At 41.3% G+C, this 22,336-nt stretch overlaps 1 protein-coding gene across 6 annotated transcripts in view; it reads right to left on the minus strand.

The window, feature by feature from the left end:
• Window positions 1–2,027: 2,027 nt before the first annotated feature.
• Window positions 2,028–22,336, minus strand: part of RBM25 (RNA binding motif protein 25) — a 32,708-nt gene continuing 12,399 nt past the window's right edge. For 3 of the 6 annotated variants that reach the window (XM_083506950.1, XM_083506951.1, XM_083506949.1), the window contains exons 7-19: window positions 19,718–19,900; window positions 17,661–17,714; window positions 17,320–17,403; window positions 13,375–13,655; window positions 12,643–12,856; window positions 12,076–12,165; window positions 10,824–10,897; window positions 9,895–10,045; window positions 9,211–9,535; window positions 8,611–8,885; window positions 5,485–5,583; window positions 3,580–3,627; window positions 2,028–3,433 (exon numbers count right to left, since the gene is read on the minus strand). In XM_083506950.1, the coding sequence (XP_083363076.1) occupies window positions 3,341–3,433; window positions 3,580–3,627; window positions 5,485–5,583; window positions 8,611–8,885; window positions 9,211–9,535; window positions 9,895–10,045; window positions 10,824–10,897; window positions 12,076–12,165; window positions 12,643–12,856; window positions 13,375–13,655; window positions 17,320–17,403; window positions 17,661–17,714; window positions 19,718–19,900 (1,971 nt within the window). In that variant the 3' untranslated portion in view covers window positions 2,028–3,340. The remainder of the gene's footprint in view (window positions 3,434–3,579; window positions 3,628–5,484; window positions 5,584–8,610; window positions 8,886–9,210; window positions 9,536–9,894; window positions 10,046–10,823; window positions 10,898–12,075; window positions 12,166–12,642; window positions 12,857–13,374; window positions 13,656–17,319; window positions 17,404–17,660; window positions 17,715–19,717; window positions 19,901–22,336) is intronic. The other 3 variants (XM_083506954.1, XM_083506953.1, XM_083506952.1) reach the window with 1 other exon arrangement.

Raw genomic sequence — 22,336 nt, forward strand, 5'->3', positions numbered from 1 at the left:
CCTTTAAGACAAAAAGAGCCACTTGGACCCGTTTCTGAAGGGGAAAAAACTGGGAGCTGCAAAACCATTGCAACATTTAAAACAAATATATCTCCGGAGCCGCGATCTGACAGCGGGCGGGAAGGTGACGTCGGGGCGGTGCGTGACTAACGCACGTACTGCCCCCATGCGACGTCACAGCCAGTACAGCGCCCGCCACAGTGGAGAGTGTCGGGGCGCACAATGCGCCTCCTCCCCTCGCTAGTATCCGCCCCGGAGCCGCGGCAAAGGTGTAAAAGAGCCACATGCGGCTCCGGAGCCGCGGGTTGCAGACCCCTGAGCTAGACAAATCTACCCTGATTTAAAGTGAGGAGCATACAATCAAGGGTCCCACAACTTGGAAGACACTGGACTACAGTTCCACTACTTAAATTTTGGACTACAGTTCCCATAATCTCCAACTACTGGCCATGCTGGCTGGAGATGCGAAGTGTAGTGCAAGGCATTTGAAAACCCTGAGCTAGGTTATTATCTCAGCAGCTCTTATAAACCAATATCCTTGTGTTAATACACACCTTGAAAAACTTTTTATATAAAATAAGTGCTGGGGAACTTATGGTGCTGCAGATGTTGCTGGTATCAAACTCCCATCAGATGCATGCATGGCCAAGTTGGGATGATGAAGTATTCCCCCCCCCCGATCTATTTATTTATATTTTACAAGATGTATATGCTGATAATCAATAAAAACTCCCATGTGGTTTTCACAGAATATAGTTGTAATAAAACGCCAGTGAAATAAAACTTTGAAAACAAGAAGACAGAAAATGTTGTCAAACATAGGTAAAATCAGTAGTTTCAAAACAAATACACAAGTTACATGAGTTTACATGTCTGCTAAAAAAAGGGACCAATAAAAGACACTATCAGGTCAATTCTGCGTTAAAAACGTATGCTTCAGCAGACGGTTGGGAGTTACGTACATTAAAATTAATTTTTCAGTTGTAATTTTTGTTGCTCTCGACTTGTTTTTTGCTGGTTAGGATGCAAACTGTTAATTTTGATGATGAGATTAATGTTACCAACAACATCAACTCCAGGGAGCCATGCAGCAAACTTTGGCTTTACCTTTTATTGCTGCACTGTTGTTGCTAATTTAGCACTGTATGTCCATACATATCAAGCATGCATTCTCGTTTTCAAGTGTGCAGTGTTGCTTTTCCGATAAACCAACCATAGAAGCTGCTTTATAGCATTCAGGCCACTTGTTCATTGTGCATAGGCTTCCCCTCCAGATTGGACTTTAAACCATCACCCTCAGACAGCATGGTCAATGATCAGCAGATGACAGGAGTCATCATCTCACACATCTGAAGGGCATCAGATTGAGAAATGCCTGACAGCAACTCTCCAGTTCAGCTGGATCCTGCCTCGAAATGCTAGGACCCTTTCCCTTTTCGTGAAGGGTTGTGGTAAAACTGACCATTATTATTCAGTTTTTTATTGTTCTTTGATTAGTTAGGCTATCACTTCTATCATTGTGTAACAGGTCAATACATATAATTTGTCTCCTAGAAGTGGTATGGTTCTCATTCTTGAGATTCCATGCCTTCCCCCCACCCCCAGTAATTGTAACAATACAATTCACTAGGTGGGATCTAGATTAAGTTTGGCAACTTTGTTTGGCAACTTTGTTTTTATTTCAACTTGTATTTTGTTGGTGTTTTATTGTACTCTATTTAAATTATTATTGTTAGTCACAGCAACATTTGGTGGAAACGTAGGCTACAAATTTAACAAATTGTACTTAGGGACTTCAGTTAGTCATGACTAACATGACTAACTTGATTTCAACAAACTCAAGTGCAACCAGCTTATTCTAGATCCAACTCAACACTATATAGTTTGGCCAGTGTGCAGAATTTGAAGCTGTATTTCCATACTGGGAAGTTTTTGCCAGATCAACAAGCCAACTAATCCATTACTTCCAGAAATGACGTAGAAGTGGTAGTATATTTTGAAACATAATTAAATAATCAAAATCCAGATCAAATATATACATTTTTAATATCTGAAATATTTACATGGTGGAACCATTTATAGGATCCCATTAATTAAGAACAGTTTTTTCCAGCTGTCTTCTTATGATGCATGTACTCAGTAACTCAGTGTCATGGTTGCACCTCCTAAACAGGTCAACCTGTATCCTTCAGGTAAAGAGATATCAGAAGAGCAGTATTTTAAAAAGTGAGAATTGTTGCTTCCTGGAAAGTGTTCATCCTGCAATCAAGAAGGCCCATAGCGTACAGTCTTTCTACTTGTGAAGATTTTAAAAAATCCAGTTTACAGTACATTGTTATTGATACCACATCAGCATATGTATAAAACTCATACAGAGTAAGAGGTCAAGAAATATCATCCTCTATCCGACAGACAGCTTACAATACAAAAAGAAAGTCACAACTGACTTGATGACTTACATAAAAACAAATTTCTCCATTGTTCGAAAGCATATGATTTTAACATTGTAAACTGTTGTGCTCAAGTTACATTTTTAAACCTTTTCTATCCACAAGTTTCCCAAACCTGTCTATGGATTTTATTTTAAATAATTAAAAAAGAATACTTTAGATGTCAGACTTGTATTAGTAGGAAGCTAAAATTAAATTTGTGCACTAGTTATCCTTGATTAAAAACACAACTGAGTATGAAATTCTGTCACCACCGTAACTGAACAAAAGGCCTCATGTAACGAGCAGGAGGAAAATTATCAATGCCTGAGTTGAAGCAAGTCCACCATGTTTTTCTATAGATTCCTCTAGAAATATTATAAAGTCCAACAAGGGAATGATCCCCTATCCATGCAGATGAAAACTGTGTGCCAACAAAATGACTCCCATCCATTTTTAGAATTTTAAAGTTTATTCTAATATTTTAAAATGGAGAAGGGAAAGAAGAGGTTGGTGTATTTACATAAAATTCAATTATTTTGGTTTGTGGTAAGCACAGATGTTTCTAAAACATGGGTCTTTTTAATATTTACAAGGAACAGTTTAGAAGATGAATATCAGAGACTGTGTACAGCAGCTGCAGTAGTTTATGAAACAATACCTGTAACTGTACCTGGTGAGTGAAAAACCACCAATGCAGAATTCAGATAATTACAACCAAGGAAGCTGGGGTGAGGGCAGGAGGGAGGGAGAAGGGACCTCAGTGTAACAAGATGGAAAAAAAATTCACATTTTCTACATTTAAAAAATACAGGTCTCACAAATGTCTCTTGAAGACAGAGAAACTTCAAAGTTCTTCAGTGATGCAGAACAAAAGTTGAAATGGCGCCCCCAAAACAAAAAGGGATTCTTTATTTCACCAGCCCAATTTTTTTGGCTTCTGTTTCATATATTAATAACCTCCACATTTTGACTATAAAAACTTCAGCTTCTTCATCTAGCACCTACACCAAAAAAGAAGAAAATAGGGCATTAAAAACCAAAGGAAAAAGTACATCTGAATACATTTAGTGAAGGTGATTCTTACAGAAGAGCTCTAAGTTTACACAAATTAGAAATTCTGGATGTGGCATGTTTTTCCTTTACTCACCATAGCAACATCATCCAAGATGCTCTGCGGTGAACTATGAGCCATAACCTGAAAAAGAGAGGCATATCAACATTGAGAACACAGCATTGTATGACTGAAAATTGAACCATGCAAGATTTAGAACTGTTACCTGCATAACAGTAACATTCTAGCAGGTAGCAAACACATGTATCTTAAAATAAAATCCATGAAAAGCAAGCCCGTTGCTTTCAATTTTAAATAAGGTTGTTTGTTCCAGGGGAAGCTTCTGAGAATGGAAGCAAGCACTGTGATTTTTACTGTTTCCCCCCTTCCCTCTGCAGCTCCTTGCACCTCAAAAACCTGTTCCAGAAGATTGGGGGGGGGGGCTTTTGGAAGAGCACGGGAGGTGTTACAGGTATGTAGGAAAAATAGGGAATTTAGGAAACGGCTTCTCTTCCCATTCCATTTACAAAAGCCTCTGCTGATCAAAAACCCTTATTGTGAGTAGAAACACAACTGGACACAAACCTAAATGATTTGAAAGGTGGACCAAAAGGCATTTTTAGTTTCAACCCCCTTGTTCGATTCATAACAGGTATTTGATTGCATTTGTAAGTGACCGTGGTAGATCAAGAACAGTGAGAAAGGAAAGTTACCACTTGTGTCCTGCCACCTTAGTTATCTCAAAACAAAACCCTCACACTGTTTGCTGTCATGTTGGAGCAGACTGTACTTCCCAAAATAACTGATGCACAAGCCTGCAGGTTATGTGTGTAGATTTGCTTGTCCAGTGTAGCATCACTGAGTTGGGCTTCCTTGCGCCTCTAGTGGATGAAGGGAGGAGTACCTTTTACAGGAAATGGGCTGACTCCTCTTTAGTTTTGCATACTCACTGAGCATGAACAGTCCAGAAATGAAACTCAGACTAATGTTAACCTATATCTACAACAAACCATTAACTGAAAGCCGGCCGTGCTACCTGAGGTGGGAAGAGGTGTTGCAGGCTATGCAAGGGTGTGGCCTCGGTGATGCTACATTGGACAAGCAAAACGACTCTTCAGATAGGTACAATGGTGCTATTTCACTTGCCCATGTAGCATCACTGGGTTGGGATGTACAAAAGCCCAACCAACTAGGGTGGATCTCAACGGCAACAACTTACTACTCCAGCCAATGCTGTTTCAGAGGAAGCAAAGGGTGTGAGACAGGCATGCTGTAGAAGTACTGAGTGGCCAGACATGCTGCCTGAGGTTTGAGCCAGACAATGCTGTGTTGTGACTCAAAGGGTCTCCCATCCACCTGGACCAGTTGCCCCTCGTAATGTGCTCCAATGCACTCATGTAGCGTTGAGACTGCCATCCTACCCTATAAGGGGGATATTAGCTCCATTGGTGATGGGAATGCCACACACAGCTGTGGTGTCCTCTAGGCCTGGTCTAGCCTGCTCAGGAGTGTTTGGCCTACTTCAGGCCTTGGTGGCTTGGGTGCATAGGGGATGGGAAACAGTTCGTACTTTAACTAGTGATGACAGTATACATTTCTAAGAATCCACCTCAGCCGATGACACCTCTGTAAAGGCTGAAAATTAAAAGCCTGCAGAGAGGTAGATCTCTCTGTATCACTGCTGCTAAGGAGGGCAATCCAATTATCCCTAAAGTGGGGGTGGGGGGCAAGCTTCTTGTGTCTCCTTCTCAGAAGCCAGTCTGTGAAGATGAGGGAAAGGAAGTCTAATTTTTATTTTTAGTATTTATACATAGAAAGAACAGTAGAAACAGCAGAATCACAGAAGAAAATTGCTAAGCCGAAATGAAAGAGTAAAAGGAGCCAGACTATTTGCTGTAAAAGCTATTCCTGCCTTAGTCCACCAGAGGTGCAAGTAAGCCCAACTGGCAAGCAAAATTATAGCACCAGCCACCTAAAATACGTATTTATGAAGAAGTTTACCTTTGAACAAACAAAGTCAACTAGCGTTGCTTCTTCTTCACCAATATATTCTATTATTTTCTTGTTGATCCATGGTCTAATTCGACGTTCCATTAATGTCTAGAATAGAAAATAATATCATTTTAAACAGTTTCCATTTTTTTTTAATTTGGAACATACATTGCTTTCATCCCTTGTCACTTATAAAAGGTAAAAGTAAAGGTAAAAGTAAATGACCCCTGGACGGTGAGGTCCAGTCAAGGGCTGGGGTTCAGTGCTCATATCGCTTCAGTCTGAGGGAGCCGGCATCTGTCCACAGACATCTTTTCAGGTCATGTGGAGAGCATGACTAAACCACTTCTGGTACAACAGAACACCGTAACGGAAGCCAGAGCGCACGGAAACGCTGCTTACCTTCCTGCCACAGCGGTACCTATTTATCTACTTGCACTGGTATGCTTTTGAACCGCTAGGTTGGCAGAAGCTGGGACAGAGCAACAGGAGCTTACCCCATTGCACGGATTCAAACCACCAACCTTCAGATCAGCAAGCCCAAGAGACTCAGTGGTTTAAACCACAGCACCACCCACGTCCCTTTGTCACTTATAGCAACAATACTGTATTAACATTGAAAGAAAATCTCTGCTAGTTCAGACTAAAGGCCTATCTGGTCCTGCAACCTTTTTCCCAGAAAGGCCAACCAGTTGCCTCTGGGAAACTAACATGTAAGATATGAATGAAATAGCCCTTTCCCACTGTTCCCCAGTGACTTCTGAGGAATTTTGCCTCCAGATCCTGGAGGCAGTATAAAGCCATTGTGCCCAATAGCTATTGAAAGCCTTGTCTATGAATTTGTCTAATCCCATTTTAGCTGGTGGCTATGACCACATCTTGTAATGTAGTGTGTAAAGAAGTACCTATTGTGTTTATGACTACAAGATTTAAATGGGCTTACATGAGTAAATAAACCAAGTAAAGCTTGAATTAATTTTAACTACTGGTGCTATTTTTTAAAGATTTATCTGCTTCTGGTGTTTAATTATAGCAGAATAAAAAAAAAATGTTTGAGATTGCAACCCTACACACCTGGAAAGATGTCCCACTGAACTCAATGAGACTTACCGTATTTTGCGCCCCATAGGACGCTCCGGCCCATAGGACGCACCTAGTTTTTTTGGGGGGAAATAAAGAAAACATTTTTTATTCCCCCCCCCCCCAGGTGCGGGGCTGGAAGAACCAGGTCGGGGAACAGTGGGAAGGCACGCTCTGCCTCCCCGCTGTCCCCCGAGCTTGTGGGGCTGGCGATGGGGAGAAGTGCGCTGATCCCAGGACTGCAGGCAGCTCTGCGCCGCCATTCGGAGCGGGGCGGGGCTTCGCCCCCCCGCTCCCGATGGCCGCGCAGAGCTGCGCTGATCCCAGGACTGCAGGCAGCTCTGCGCTGCCATCCGGAGCGGGGCGGGACTTCGCGCCCGGCTCCCGTGGCCGCGCAGAGCTGCGCTGATCCCGAGACTGCAGGCAGCTCTGCGCAACCCTCGGATCCTGTCTCCCGAGGGTTGCGCAGAGCTTCCTGAAGCCTGGAGAGCGAGAGGGGTCGGTGCGCACCAACCCCTCTCGCTCTCCAGGCTTCAGCGAAAGCCTGCATTCGCCCCATAGGACGCACACACATTTCCCCTTCATTTTTGGAGGGGGAAAAGTGCGTCCTATAGGGCGAAAAATACGGTACTTCTAAGACAATATGCACAGGACTGCACAGTTAAGATGGCATTTCCTTAATCAAAATTTGCTTTAAATTCCTTCGATTTCAAGGCATGTACTGTATGTAACGTAAAAAAAATAAAAAAAAAGACCAGTTAAAAGATAAAATGTTCATGAACTTAACATTATTCAATTGGTAGCTAGCTCTTGCCAAACTTGCAAGCCAGGATCCAAAATAGGACATGAGCAGATGTATCAGTACAACAGGTTTTAGTTGCCTCCCTAATTTGACTGAACAGCAACATGCCTCCTTACTTCTTGCCTGCTATATATTCCATGCTACCACTACTAGATGATCTGATATATTTTTCGCTCTGTAAGATGCACCAGATCATAAGACGCACCTAGTTTTTGGAGGAGGAAAACAAGAAAAATAATATTCTGAATCTCAGAAGCCAGAACAACAATTGGGATCGCTGCGCAGCGATCCCTCTTGCTGTTCTGGCTTCTGGGATAGCTGCGCAGCCTGCATTCGCTCCTTAAGACTCACACACATTTCCCCTTGCTTTTTAGGAGGGAAAAGATGAGTCTTATAGAGCAAAAATTACGGTAAACGGCTTGAATCCAGAATTCTCTTTCACTGATGAAAGCACAGTGAGCAGAAGTGATTTCCTCTTCCCCACAGCCTCTTGTGTCCTCCATACAGTGGTACCTCGGGTAAGTACTTAATTCGTTCCGGAGGTCCATTCTTAACCTGAAACTGTTCTTAACCTGAAGCACCACTTTAGCTAATGGGGCCTCCTGCTGCCGCTGGAGCACAATTTCTGCTCTCATCCTGAAGCAAAGTTCTTAACCCGAGGTACTATTTCTGGGTTAGCGGAGTCTGTAACCTGAAGCATATGTAACCTGAAGCGTATGCAACCCGAGGTACCACTGTAATGTGTTCCATAGGTTTCGGGGACTTTCCAGAACATTGTGGGAGAGCTGTAAGATGAACAAGTGAATATTGTCTCCCCTTCCTACTGCTAGTGGAATCCTTTGCTAGATTGGAAGCCTTTCACAAGCAGAGGGGCACTTAGAAACTTAGGATCCAAGCCAATCTTTGCATTTCGGTAGAAATAAGTAAGTAAGTAAGTAAGTAAGTAAGTAAGTAAATAAATAAATATCTACCCTAGCCACTCTGGGTGGCTTTCAACAGAACATAATTAAATTAAAATGATGTGACATGCCTATGTATAGGGTAGCATTCCCCCCCCCCCCCCAGTTAAAGCTAAATCACAGGCATGGGGGCTTGGTTATGTACTGAAATAAGGATTTTCCCACAGAGCTCATATTATTCAATGAGGTGCACAAATTTTACCTATACTCAGTGTTGAACCACAAGAGCTGGCAAATCAGTGCAACACATGTCCTGTAGTTCATACTCAAGATTTTGTAAAAAATTACACTTACTGAATCCACAATAGACCAGTCAAGAGGATAAGCAAAGAGTTCTGGTTTGGCTGTGGGAATTTTCTCAATTAGACTCTTAATGTGCTTGCGCTTCTCCTCAGTATTGACGCTGCCTTTGGAGGAGCCTTTGTCTTCATCACCGTAATCCAGGGGCACCAGTTTCCTTTTTCGTGGCATGTCATCACTGTCTTCATCCTCAAACTTATTGAAGACACTGTCCACAGTGAGTTTCTTTCTTTTCACGGCATTGGGCTGGTTAGGACTATTGCAGGCACCTAAAATATAAAGAAGATTCATTCTAATATATTTAAACACAATCTGGAGACTCTTCCAAATTCAGGTAAGAGCTGCACTTTTAAAAACAATGGGCTATCAACAAAATAATAATAATAAAAGGCTGGGGAGAGAAAAATCAACCATAGAGCAAAGTGGCTACGATTAAAGAGTTTATTCTATGCTGCTTCACTCAACTGCTCTGCTCTCAAATGGATCAATAATAATTATACAATCAAAAGGTTCAAAGAAGGGAAGCACAGAATCTGACTTCCTATCTTTGTGCTCTCCTTCCTCACATGGATAGAAACAAGGGAAAAAACTTGCCCAATTTGAGGCTAAGCCCTATTTTAGGCCTGTACTCCTCTGGCTGCTGCTGATCTGGCGAGTTTTCATGTGGGATGATAATACCACAGGGAGATTCGTCCCCAGGAGTATTAGGAGTTGCATTGCCACTTGCTGAGGAAACAGATGGGGCAGAGCTGATGGGTCGCAAGGTTGGTTTAAGGCAGGGCTTTTGCTCTGGCTCTTCCTCTTCTTCTTCAGGTTCTTCCCTCTTCTCTTCCTTTTCTTGCTTTTCCTCCTCCTCTTCCTCGGATTCTGGCTCCTGTTTGGTTTGTGGCTGTCGACGCCTTTCAGCCTCTTGTTCCATCTAGGGAACAAAATTGTGGTCTTATGCACATTCTTCACCAAATGCACTTATTAGGAGTTAAAACATGCAAAGCAAGCCTGGCTGTCCCCGTAAATGGATAATCCTAGTTAATCCGAGGCAGTTTTTCAAAAGCTCAAATTTATTTGGCTTTATAAGTAAGGAATAATCCAGATTAACAATACTATGATACTTATATAAAGAGATCTGAAACAAAAAACTGCTTTCCACATGAACATGGGACATGTCAACCAAAAGTGTCAGTCACAAATCTCTAGCTTACCAATAGTCAAGTACATGACATGGTCTACTATTCTAAAAATGCTCATTCACCACCCTTTGCCAAAAAAGGAGTTTCTTACCCTCTGTAGCTCTGCGTCTGGATCTGGGTGTCCTTCTGCAAGAAGACGTTGCCGGATTTCTTCCAGTTCTTCCTTTTCCCTTTTCCGATCTCTTTCATCTGCTTCCATTTCCTTTTCCCTATCTCGCAATCGCTTCTGCAGAGCGCTTCCCCTGTAACATGTATTCACTTTTGTTTTAAAGGTCTCGTGGCACTTGTTTCCCACAAATATTTGTCAAAAACAGCACACCATAAGCACCCGATACAGAATATTGACTATAAAGTTTCATGTTTCATTCCCTACATCAGAGAAATAAAATATTCTGTTTGGAGTAGGATTTAGCCATGTACTTCTTTGCATCTGAATTCTTACAAGAACATGCCAGGAAGGAATAGCAATTCTTAAAACTAGGGAAATAAAAGGTTCTTTAGTTTGAAAGTGATTACGAGTCTCCTCATTCTTCCAACACAAAGTTATCTGAATATGTTCAGTGCTTTTAATAAAAGAGGTATTTGCTAGGATTTGTCTAATGATCACTCTTATTGGTGCTGCATTAAATTTACAAATTTGGGGCTGCCATTTCCATCACTGACACACAGGTTTCCTCTGTGGCGTGGAGCACCTTCGGCCAGCTTAACCCGATTCACTCACCACATACCCCACATTGGGCAGAAATATCCCTGCATTGCTGTGGGTTCGACTAGATGACCCTCGTGATCCCTTCCAACTCTACAATTCTATTCTTCTAAATCACACTGTAAACCTCTCCTACTCATCACATGTTGGAACACAAGGTTTCCTACATATGTCTTTCTGATAGGGGTCACGTTGACGAAACCTGAGAACACAAACTGATTTATCTCATGAACCGCCCTGAGAACTGCAGGTATAGAAGGGTATACAAATTTAATGAATAAATAAAAATCTCCTGCAGTTCATGCTAAGCATACCTGTAGTATTTTGGATCATCTCTGTCATCATCATAATCTTCTAGAAATTCTTTTAGACGCTTAGCTTCTTTTGCCTATAAGAGAGTTGAAAACATTTAATTAATTTCAGACAGAAATTAGCTCATCACCCTTGAAGGAGCAGAAGTTATTCCCTACCAGAAAGTTTCTAGAGTAGCACCTTCCTTTAAGTAGATAGCAAGTCACTACTAGTTTGCTTTTCCTGCTTCGGAAACGGTATTTCTTCCTCACAAACTACTGAACCCTCTGAAGCTTGAGTTGAGAATGGACTTCCCAGTTCTGAACTAAAGTGTAGAGGCATGAGATAAGTTAGCCAGGCTTTGCAAAAGGGACCTGAAATAATCGCTTTGAGTGCAAATCTGCCTCAAGTAGCCTGTCAGTTCTGGCTAGGATGCAAGAGAACCAAGTTAATGAGCTCTAAATGCATGAGAGGAATTTGGGCATGCATTTTAGAAAGCAGTTTCCTGTGCCAATCCACTTTTGAAAACAGTCTACAATATAGCTTTTGAAAATGGATGGGTCCTGCTGTTGAAAGAAACATGTAAAAATGTCACTAGGCATGCAAACTTAGATCCAGCTTCTGCTCCCGCGCAAGTAGGAGCGGAATCATGGCTGCTTAGCTGGGGAATGCAAAGCCCCTGTTTCCCAGGTGAGAGATCTCTGACCCCACTCCTGCTTGCATGGGAGCAGAAGAGGGGACAGCTGAGGAGGTGCAGGCTCCATCACACTTTTCCTGTGAGAGATGTGTGGCCACGTTCCCCTCAATGGAGAAGTTTAAATGAGCACCACCTGGCAAGGCGGAGACAGCCTGACAGCTGCATAAGAGGCAGTGCAGGGGTTCTCAGATGCAGCTGCGGGCTGCAGAAGCGGGATCATGGCTCTCTCAGCTTGGGAGGAAGGGCTTGAACTCCCCAGGTGAGCAATCCCAGTCCTACTTGCATGCAAGCTGGAGTGGGAGCGGGCATCTCTCAGGTGGGAAGCGGACCTTTTCACTTTATAAGGAACAAAGTCTGTAAAGCAGCCAAACACTTTCTTTTCGCATAATGCTTTTTTAAAAATTGCGGCAACATACAGACTCAGCTATTTTGCATTCACATTTGTGAGCTACCACTTAAGTCACAAAAATATTACGACTACTACTACTGCCACTACAGGACACCCTTGTATACCAGCACAGAGATTCTGCCATTTGAGCATCTAATAAAAGCACTGCAAAAAATAATGAACCCCTTACCATTTCTCTTCGCCTTTCTTCCTCCCTCTCAGCTTCTTTTTCATATTCTCTAGCTTTTTTCCGTTCTCTGATCTCCCAGTTTTTAAGACGCTGAAACCAAATAATCTGTTTACCATTTACTGAACCAGAGAGGAAAAAATCCCATATGTCACTTGAGAGAAGCAAAACCATACACATTTAATTATATCACCCAGTCTTCTATTTCAATACAGAGGTTCTGTAAAATGCTCTGAAGTTTGATGGTCAATGCTACAAAATGATTAGAATACAGGTATGGGCAGGAAACATGCTCCACGATAATGGAGTTGGATCTTTAACAACTGTGATCAGACCTCCATTCAGAGAATGGGGCTTTCACCCTGAAAAGGGACAACCTCCTTTCAACAAGTGCCTCCTGAGGCAGCATGGGGTACTGGGGGAGAGGGGCTTCAATGCAGGGCTCTGCAGCCAGTGGGTGGGATGGTAGAGTTAAGATTCTCACCCCACCCCTGAAAACCAGGTGTTTTCCATTTGCAACAGAATCCCTTAGAATCCAATCCCCAGATCAGAAGCAACCTCCTCCTATACCTCTTGATAAGCTGCTTCCTTTTCACGGAGCTTCCTTTCCAGTTTGCGCCGCTCATAGGCATCTTCTTCATCCTCTTCTCTATCCCGTTTCTTGTCCTTTTCTCGCTCTCTCTCCCGTTGTTCTCGTTCCCTTTCCCGCTCCCGTTCCCTCTCTCGCTCCCGTTCCCTCTCCCGTTCTCTCTCTCGCTCCCTTTCTCTGTCTCTACTTTTCTCTCTGTGGACAAATATCATGACAAATGATTAATGCATTTAATACTGCTGGTAACAGAGGTTAGGTCTAACAAAACTAACTCTACTAGATAATTAAAACACCATACAATACGAGGTTTACAAAAGTAGTGATTTTGAGATCACCGAAATTAAGCCAAAACTCAAAACCAATGTTAAGTTTTTCAAATTAGCCACAACATTGCTTGTGTAGTGATTAGACAAATGACGTTTTGAACAACAGACACAGTACATCAGTCTGCTGTCTTTACATTGATACACACACACACACACACACACACACACGTCTCTCTGTACGTTGGTTGTGGCTTTATTCCGTCAGCCAAACCATACAAAAGGGCCTGAGGGACAGGGCACCACGGCTGTCAGCAAATCATACTATTTAATTCATTGCCTCATGGCTTATTGCATGCTGGTCTTCAAAACAGGTTGCATCCATGAATTATTTCCTTAAGAACCACTGTCAAATTTATTAACAAGTATTCATTACACCGCACAATTTACCTGGATCTGCTCCGATCTTTATTTCGGTCTGAGCTTCTTTCGCGGTCTCTGTCTCGATCTCTTTCCCTGTCCCGGTCTCTGTCTTTAGTGCGGTCCCGATCTCTGTCCCGTTCTCGTTCACGCTCCCGTTCCTTTTCCTTCTCTCTTTCACGCTCTCTCTCCCTCTCTCTTTCACGCTCCCTTCTTTCTCTTTCACGCTCCCGCTCCCTCTCTCTTTCACGCCGTTCTTTTTCAATTTCTTGTCTCTCTTTCTCCTTTTTGCCTTTTTCCTCCTCCAATTTCTAGAAACCAAGAGGATTTTCAAAGTTAGCATGTAGCTATAGTCGGAGGCCCCACCCCACCACCACGCACAACACCCAAGGCTGGTAGTGAGCATTTCAAGAACACCAATAATTTAACATTTAAATATTTAACAGCTTACTGACAGCTCATAAGAAAAAAAGTTCTGCAATTGTAAGGCTAGATTTCGTGCAAAAAGCATATATCTAACATAGACTGGCAATCTCCAACCTTGGAAAGAAGGGCAATGCTCACCTCATATATGCATATGCTGACAATTACATAGTGCATTGCCATCAATAGTTCACAGAAAACTCCCGAGCCACGAAAGATAGAAAAGAGCTTGAACACAGATGAATTTTTAGCTGGCAAAGTTAATCCTGCCCATGTAGGCAGATCATTTAGTAGGATGCTGACAGACAAGATTACCTCATACCACAGCCAAACCAAATTCATTCTATGCAAGGATGGGAAGTAAAATCAACTTCAACTGTGTACGTTACTTGAAATGTTTGGAAGGATACATCTTACCAATCACTTTATTCTCCCCAACTTTTTTTATTTTTTTTGCATTCACTGCTTAAAGTAATGGTTTCTAAAGAACAGGATCCTCAAGAAGGTTGGAAATCGCACATAGACAAGACTAAAAGGTTATACAGTACATTTTTAATGAATTCTATACAAAAGTGCATTTTTTAAATTCAAAAAGTCATGCCTATTACCAAAACTCCCATGAAGACAATAGAAAAATAAAATCTCATAAAAATGATAGATAAATCCATCCTTGGAAGCAATTGGTGTGTGTTAACTTACAGGTGCTGTGCTAGGACATGGACCGCCAACACTGGATTAACCTTGCCTACAAGCTATATTTCTGGGAGGAAGAGCAAGTACATGGTTCACAAGTAAACCCAAAAAAGGAAGGAAAAAAAACATAAGCCAAATATCAGCCTGATGGGTGCCAAAATATTAAGGGCATGGTCCTTCCACATCCACGTGTTGTGCCTGAAGAGATCAACGTAGGGCTTAACAGAGCCCATTTCTCACGCCTCCTCTCCTTAGCGCACATGTGCAACCAGTGCACCATACCATTTCAGCCAATAAGAGGCTCTTGCATCACTACTCAGCCCCCTCTTGTCACTTGGTGGAAGGAGCAGGATCCGTTCCTTCACCAAGTGGCAAGTGGAGGAGGGTGTAAGAGAAGGGCACAAGCCTCTTATTTTAAGCAGTGGCCTGGTTCATTGCCTGCATGTATGCTAAGGAGAAAGTAACAGAGCACCATTATTCCTTACAGGATCTGTCTGTGCACGGGTGCAGCATGAGTGAGGAAGGATTACACCCTAAATATATTGTATGCAGTTGATGCAAGGGGGGAAGAGCAAAATCGCCCCATTTGGCACCGTGTTTACCACCGTTGAAATAATTTATAAACTGGAACAATAAAGTGTGCATTTATTTCTCTCAACAAAGAATTTAAGACAACTTTAAAAACAATCTTACCTGTCAGACAGTCTTCTCGTGTGCGCTCATGGACCAGAGAACCAAAACAAAGTCACAGTAATAAAACTAATAAACAAAAGGTCAATATATCTAACCACCACACTAAATGGCACCAAAAGTGAAATATAGGGAGGATGGTGTTAGATACATTGAACTCACAAAAGAAAAGGGTATTTGAGAATGGTAGAGAACAGCCATAATGGAGGAGGAAAAAGTGAAAGTGTACAGAATGTGGCAACCTACTTTCTAAGTGAAATGCTCTCATACAATATAATTTCATTTAGTGTATTAAGGTTATGCTAGCTATATTAACTTTCAAAAGCAGAACTTACCTCAAATTTCGTATACTTTTATAGAAAAGTTTATATACTGAAATGATCGATACTTACAGATTATTTTAGTAGTTCCAATAAGAATGTCTTTGGTTAAGTTCCGGGATTCCCCCGCAAAAATTTCTTTTGTAGTAAAAGCCATGATAAAAATTTGCATTGACTTTTGGCATCTTAAAGGCTTTTATTTCAAGCTTCTCTTTTCTTAAAAGCCAAATCAGCACTGCTGCTTCATATTGAAAATTTAAGTAATAGGCTGCTTCCAAGTGAACAAAAGGATGTTTTATAGGAAATGAGGGGTGGAAAGGATTCAGGATATGCTAATAAAGTAATGAGCAAAGAAGGTAGGTAGAAAAAAAAATGTAAAATCTTACCTTCGGTTCTCTTCAGACTCATCTGTGCTGTAAATGGACACCCCCTGCAATGCTGATACCCTAACAGTCCGATTGTTTGTAAATTCTAACCAAAAAACATGCAAAGGTTCACTGTGCTCATTAGCCAGCCCCTTTTTGAACATCCCACCCAATATATGAAATGGCCATTTTTTATTAGATTTAGTTCCATCTATTAGAAAAGGTTAATTCAAAATATTCCCCCAATAGGATAGATCAAAGGCAGCAAAATGCCCGATTGCTTCTGAAACAGTGAAGCATATTTTGATTTTGTTTTAACCACATTATTTCTTTACATTTCAGAGGTATGTTGGGGCTTGGAAATAAGACGATGTTTCACCACTGAACAGTTTCATACATCTTCTGGAACAATTATCCTCAGGTTCTCATTCCAAAGTTATACTACAATATGTTGCATTGCCAGCAATGTACATCCATTTTTGCTTTAAAGTAAGTGTGATCCTGTAACCAGAGTACTTTTTACCCGTTTTGTAAATTCACACCATTATACCAATATTAGCAAACTACAAGCACTCATTTCAGGGATAAATACTTCACTGAGCGTGCAGTACTCCAGCCTTGGTGGGCAGTTCATATTCCCTTAGAAGCTAACATCAAGAGACAGTGCATGCATAGCTTGAATTTCACCCCCCCTTAAACCACCCTTCCCAACCGGAACACATTCACAAATTCACATTACAGAAACTTCTGTAGGTGGGAACCCTGAGGTAGGATTTGCTGTGTAAACACATTTCCAAGCCAGTTACCCCTTTGCATATTTTTCTGAGGGGGCATCCATAAATAATAAAAAAAACAGAAGCTCATACTTACATCCTATTCCATGTTACTTTCCAAGCTGTGTTTTTCATCTTGCATTAGTCACCATATGATCTCTATCATAATGGTGGGGGTCAATGAATAGATTAGCTTAATGGGAATTTACAGTTCTTCCATGCATCTAAATTTTGGTAAAGTCTGATAACCACTAACCTAATTTAATTTCACCCCCATTCTCAACTCAGAGCTATTAAATTAAATCTCAAGTTTAAATTAAGCAGCAGAGCTCAGTAAAACAGAGTTTGAATTATGTCTTACAACTGCTTGAATGATGTGGGGGCCAGAATGTTTTACGCAGCAGCCCAGTCTAATTATTGGATCTTATGTAAATGGTTTTAGCTGCTTTGGGTTAATTTTAAGAAAAGTGGGGTAGATGTGTTTGATTTTTTAATGTATTCACACTGAGGAGACTGCAAGGTAGTCATTAGAAAATAAAAAGGACAAAATAAGACGATTTAAGTGGGATTTTGTCCTTAGTGGCTTTTTAGACACACATTACGCCTACTATATGTGATATGGTCATGTGCTTTTAAATTTTCTAAAGGGGGAGGGAAACTGGATTTTGCAAAAACCTAATTTTGTATAAGGTACAAAAACAAGTATACTACCTTGTGCGTATCTCTGAATTTACTGATCTCTCGGGATATCAGGTCCCTTTTATCTTCTTCCATTTCAATAGCATTTATATCCTCCTGTAAGAGAGAAAGGGGGGCAGAACAGGAGACAGAATATTAAAACCCATCTGCACAGAAACAGGAGAACCAAAAGAAAAGCTGAAGGTTAGATGTTTTGTACCAGTCTTGTAAGAGATAAATAAAGGCCTTCTGCAGTACCAAACCTCACAGTCTGATGTTAAATGAATGAAAAAAAAAATTAGATGGACACGAGTCACAAATCTGGTAACTAGCAGTAAACATAGTCATTGTCAAAGCCTACAATGTAAACGAACCTTGGTGATGAGTGGATAGGGTATCAGTGGGGCCACTGGAAATCTGCGGAAAATCTGCGGAAAAATCCACGGAGATTTCTTTTTTAAAAAATAGATTGCACACTACTCTGGAAAAAAAACAATGTTCTGTATGTTTGCAGAATAAGCAATATTGCATTGCTGTGACCGTAGGTCTGACTCAACAAAGTTACAGAAGAACCTCGCTAATTCTCCGTTTACTGATCTACTTCTCGGCAAAGGTTTGCTGGGTGCCACCTCACCCTGGCATGTCTCCATTTAAAATTGCAGAACATTAACATTCTAGGAAATCTTGCAAGCTAAGCTACGCTTGTTAAAAGTGGCCTTTTGTGGTACTATTATAAGCCTTGTTTTGTTTCTTACTCGCTAATTCGCAAAATTGTAATTATATCAAGGGGCGGGTTGCCAACAGTTACTGCAAATTAGCGAGGTTCCCCACATCTGAAATCAAGAGTCAGATTTCACTTGCCATTGCTTTTCCCCGCACTCTCAATTTTCCCACATTATCCCTCATCTTTTCAACCAACAGAATGGGCAAGGGAACCAGTCACAATTATAAGCATTCAATAAAGGGGATAACAGTGCCTCAAAACCAGCTTTACACGGCACCCACCACAGTTTTATATACTTCCCTCCCCCCACCATGCACAGAGCTTTCTTAGTCCCACACTTCCCAACAGATAAGGGGATGAGAAGTCATGCTCGTGTCCCATGTTCATCCTTACAAAATAAAGATGCACTTCCACTATTTCAAGGGGCAGGAAGACAAGGACACAGTTAAATGTTTCATTGTTCTGATAGACCACACTAAATTTAAAACCCAGCTACATCAGCAAGGTGTGGCTACAGGTCACCCTAAAACTAGCAGTTATTAAAGGAGGAAGATCAATATTCAGTTCTTTTAACATGGGCTTCTAAAAAGTAACCTCTCAGTACCATTATGTCTCTCGATACCATTATATTCTTGATTATATACATAACACAATCCATAGCATGGATAATAACTTTTAAAGAGAGAGACATGGCTTGCCTATAAATAAGTGCAGAATGCAAAAAAAATCAGTGCAAGATTAAGTTAAGTGGAAGCTAAAGAACAGTGGGAGGTGCACTCACTCCCTGAGTGAGAAGCATTATTTCTTGCACTGCCTTTTCATACACTTCACCAGCAGCCCAAGCTATCTTATTGCTTGCTATCAGCACAACATAAGGGAGAAAGTTAAGCTTAGTAAGAAAGGCTGCAGACAGAAACCAAAATTCACCCCCATCTCTTGCTATGAGTGGCAGGTATTAAGAGCCCATCATTGAAACAATCATGACGCATTTTCAAGGCTGGCATAATTACTACTAAGCTGTACCCTTTCCCCCCAGAGGAAAGCAAAAATTAGTGTAATCATCAGCAGGGTTATCCACAGAAGGGGGATTATAGCATTTTGGGTCAAATGTTACACTTATAAAGTATGGACGTCACTGGCCCAACAGCCAAATATTAACAAACCATTTTGTAACATCATGGCTTTCATCCCTCAAGGATAAGAAAGAGCTTCTTAGCTATGTGCACAAACATAATTAAATCAGGACAGTGAAGAAGGGCTGCCAATCAGCTGAGTTGTGGCTATAACACCAGTGCAAACCTCTATGACCCAGTGACTTAGGGCATTTAAGATGTCAAACATTACAGGCAGAATCTCTTTTAGGGTCTTAAAATCATCTCCCCATCTCAAAAAAACATTTTGCAATTACTTCAATACATGTATTTTAGAAGGGATGAAAGGCTGAATCAAACCTGCTGAGATTCAAACCTGTAGCTCCAAGAAGTCTAGGCATTTGTGACCTTTGTGTTCACAGACCTACAACATCCACAGGGTTTGGCATCTAGAACTGATTTAATTTCAGTATGAAACATGAAAACTTCTGCTAACATCAAGGTTTGTTGATTTGTGTTCTCATCAGATGCTTTGAGCTAATGTATTGGCACAGGGTTTGGCCCTTATGTAGGGAGATGAAGTAAATCTGTTTGTGTCCAAAATCAAAACACATACATCCTCCTTCTTTTCTTTTTTCTTCTTCCTGGGATGAGAGTCAGACTCTTGGGAGGGGGCATTGAGCTCGCTGGAATATTCCCGTATTAACACTTCAATGGCCCCTTTAATTAGCTGGTCTCTTCTCTTTGCTTCTTCATCGAGGGCTTCGTCATCATCAGTTGTAGTTTCTGGCCTGGTGTTCTAAAGAATAACACAAATCTTGAAGTCAAGCATATGGGACATAGCAGAACGGCATCCAAAATGTTTACTTCATATGAACTAAATAGGTCTATTACATGTAGCTAGCAAGTGGAAGTGTTAGGTGTACTTAACATCCTTACAATCAGCCTTTAACTACGGATTCTAGTAGGTCCTGGCTAGGGCTGGGCGATATCTGGTTTTCAACATTGTGCTATATCACCAGCTAAACATTGCAATATACTGATACATCACAAGGTCTGAAATAAGGATAGAGCTATGTAGAGGCATTGGCTGGCTTCAGTTTTCCCACATTGGGATTTCTGCATAACTAACACACCCACACAGCCACACCCCATGATTCTCAATATATTGCCAGGTCAAAAATTATGAAACCGATATAATGATATGGACTTCAACCAGTTTTGGATGGTATATCAATACGTTGCCCAGCCTTAGTCCTCACAAGAGTGATACACAGAATTTTTCAATTGGCAAACCCAGAAAGTTCACATATATCCCCATCATTTTCTCAAGACAAAAGGCCTTCCTAGCACTCTACTACTTATTTTCATTGTTGGAAGACAAAGCTAAATTAATGACTAAAGCACTGCTTGTGCTGCAAGAATTCAAAATGTTTTATTTTGTACAGAACCAAACAGCTGACAAAGCTGCAGAGTGATCACACACAACAGCATTGCCTTCAGTAAAGACCAGCTGAGTAGTGCTCGGCACTTGCTGCAGAAAGGTCCTCTGTGCATTTCTGGGAAGTGGTACCCAATAACTCCTGGGTGAAGAGAGCAGCATGCACTCTTGGGTGCTGCACAAAGGTGCATAAGATGCATTTAGGCAGCAAGATCCAACACTTTTCGTGCCTGCCAATCCTTTATAGCTAAGTCTCTTTTGGTTCCTCTGCCATACCACCTTCCTCCCAATTTTGAAGCTGGGGCGGTGGCAGGAACCACCACTCTACTGCTGAGATGTACCTTTCAAGCTGAGAATAATGCTTGCCACTCATCACACATGACAGAGGGCAAATGAATTTGTTGAAGCCTGGCACAAACTTTAAAGAGAATGCTACACTACAATGTGTGTGCTCTCGGAAGAAATAGAAATAATTTAGTGTGGATTCATGTGATATTTTTATGCAGCAAGTACAACATAATACAGTGCAGGTTTCAAATTAATACGCTATGTCAGCAGTTATAGAAATATTCTGTTCCGTAGGATTAAGAATGCTGTTCAACAAAGCGGAGAACACATACAAGGCAACACCGTACCAACCTACCCTTTGGGTCACACATTACCAAACTTATACACAAAGTTTGTCTGCAGTATAAAACAGACTTTTGGATGTAAGTGGTCATACTGCACAATGACAATACATGTGTGTAAAATGCTTTAACATACATATCTGTAGACTGTCACTTCCACACTAGAATTGCTGAATTTCAATTTTCCGTGTAAGATGAATGTAACATAGACCTTAAACTATTAATAAAAACATTAATATATACACAGTTGCCTACAAAACTTTAGTGATTATATATTTAAAGGCTTATAGCTTGCCTCTCGGAAGGCTCAAAGGGGCTCACAACAATTCTAAATCTAAAAATAAATAAATCACAGAATCAAATACAGTAAGAAATGAAAATCCCCACTTTCCTCCTTACAAATAGTAAATAGATAAATTCTCATCTGCACATAGAAGTATGAATGACCTGAGGCCAAGTGACTTCAACTTGCTCCAGGCCATTCTCAGCCTATAGCCTGGCTGCAAGGAAAACCTAAATACAGAAAAAGAATGTGCATATTACATTTTTTAAAATCTTCCATCCCATCAAACATTTGTCACTGCTGTTGCTACTGAGGAGCAGTGGGAAAAAACAGGCAATGTCCTACCATGTTTTCCCTCCCTTTTTCATACACTTGTATTAAACTTAAATAATAAATTCTTGCCTTAAAAAGAGGGGATGGGAATCTCACCTGAGAATAAGAGATGGATGTCCAGTCAAATGCCAAGTGGATAAAGAGTGAATAGAAAAGAGACAGGCTTATGGAGAAGCAGTAGCTAAGAAGTAGGGGCAGGAGGGGATTTTCAGCTGGTGCAGACGCTGCAATGTCAAGGAGGAACAGCCTGAAATGACCTAATAGGTAGTGCTGCTTAGGTGGTAGTAAAAGAAATTAAGGGGGTAACAGTATTAGTCAGGGATGGAGCCAGACATCTGCCTTATTTAGTTTCTCCATATTTTAAGACAGCAGGAATTTATGGAGAGCTTTCTTGTCTGCTCATGTGAAATAAATGCAGTGGTACCTCGTGTTACGTACTTAATCCATTCCGGAGGTCCATTCGTAACATGAGGCGCGCTTTTGCTAATGGCGCCTCCTGTGCCCCTGGAGCGCAACTTCCGCTCGCATCCTGGGACAAGGGGCATCTAC

The sequence above is a fragment of the Podarcis liolepis genome (assembly GCF_965112155.1).
Source record: "Podarcis liolepis genome assembly, chromosome: 1".
NCBI classification, from domain to species: Eukaryota; Metazoa; Chordata; class Lepidosauria; order Squamata; family Lacertidae; genus Podarcis; species Podarcis liolepis.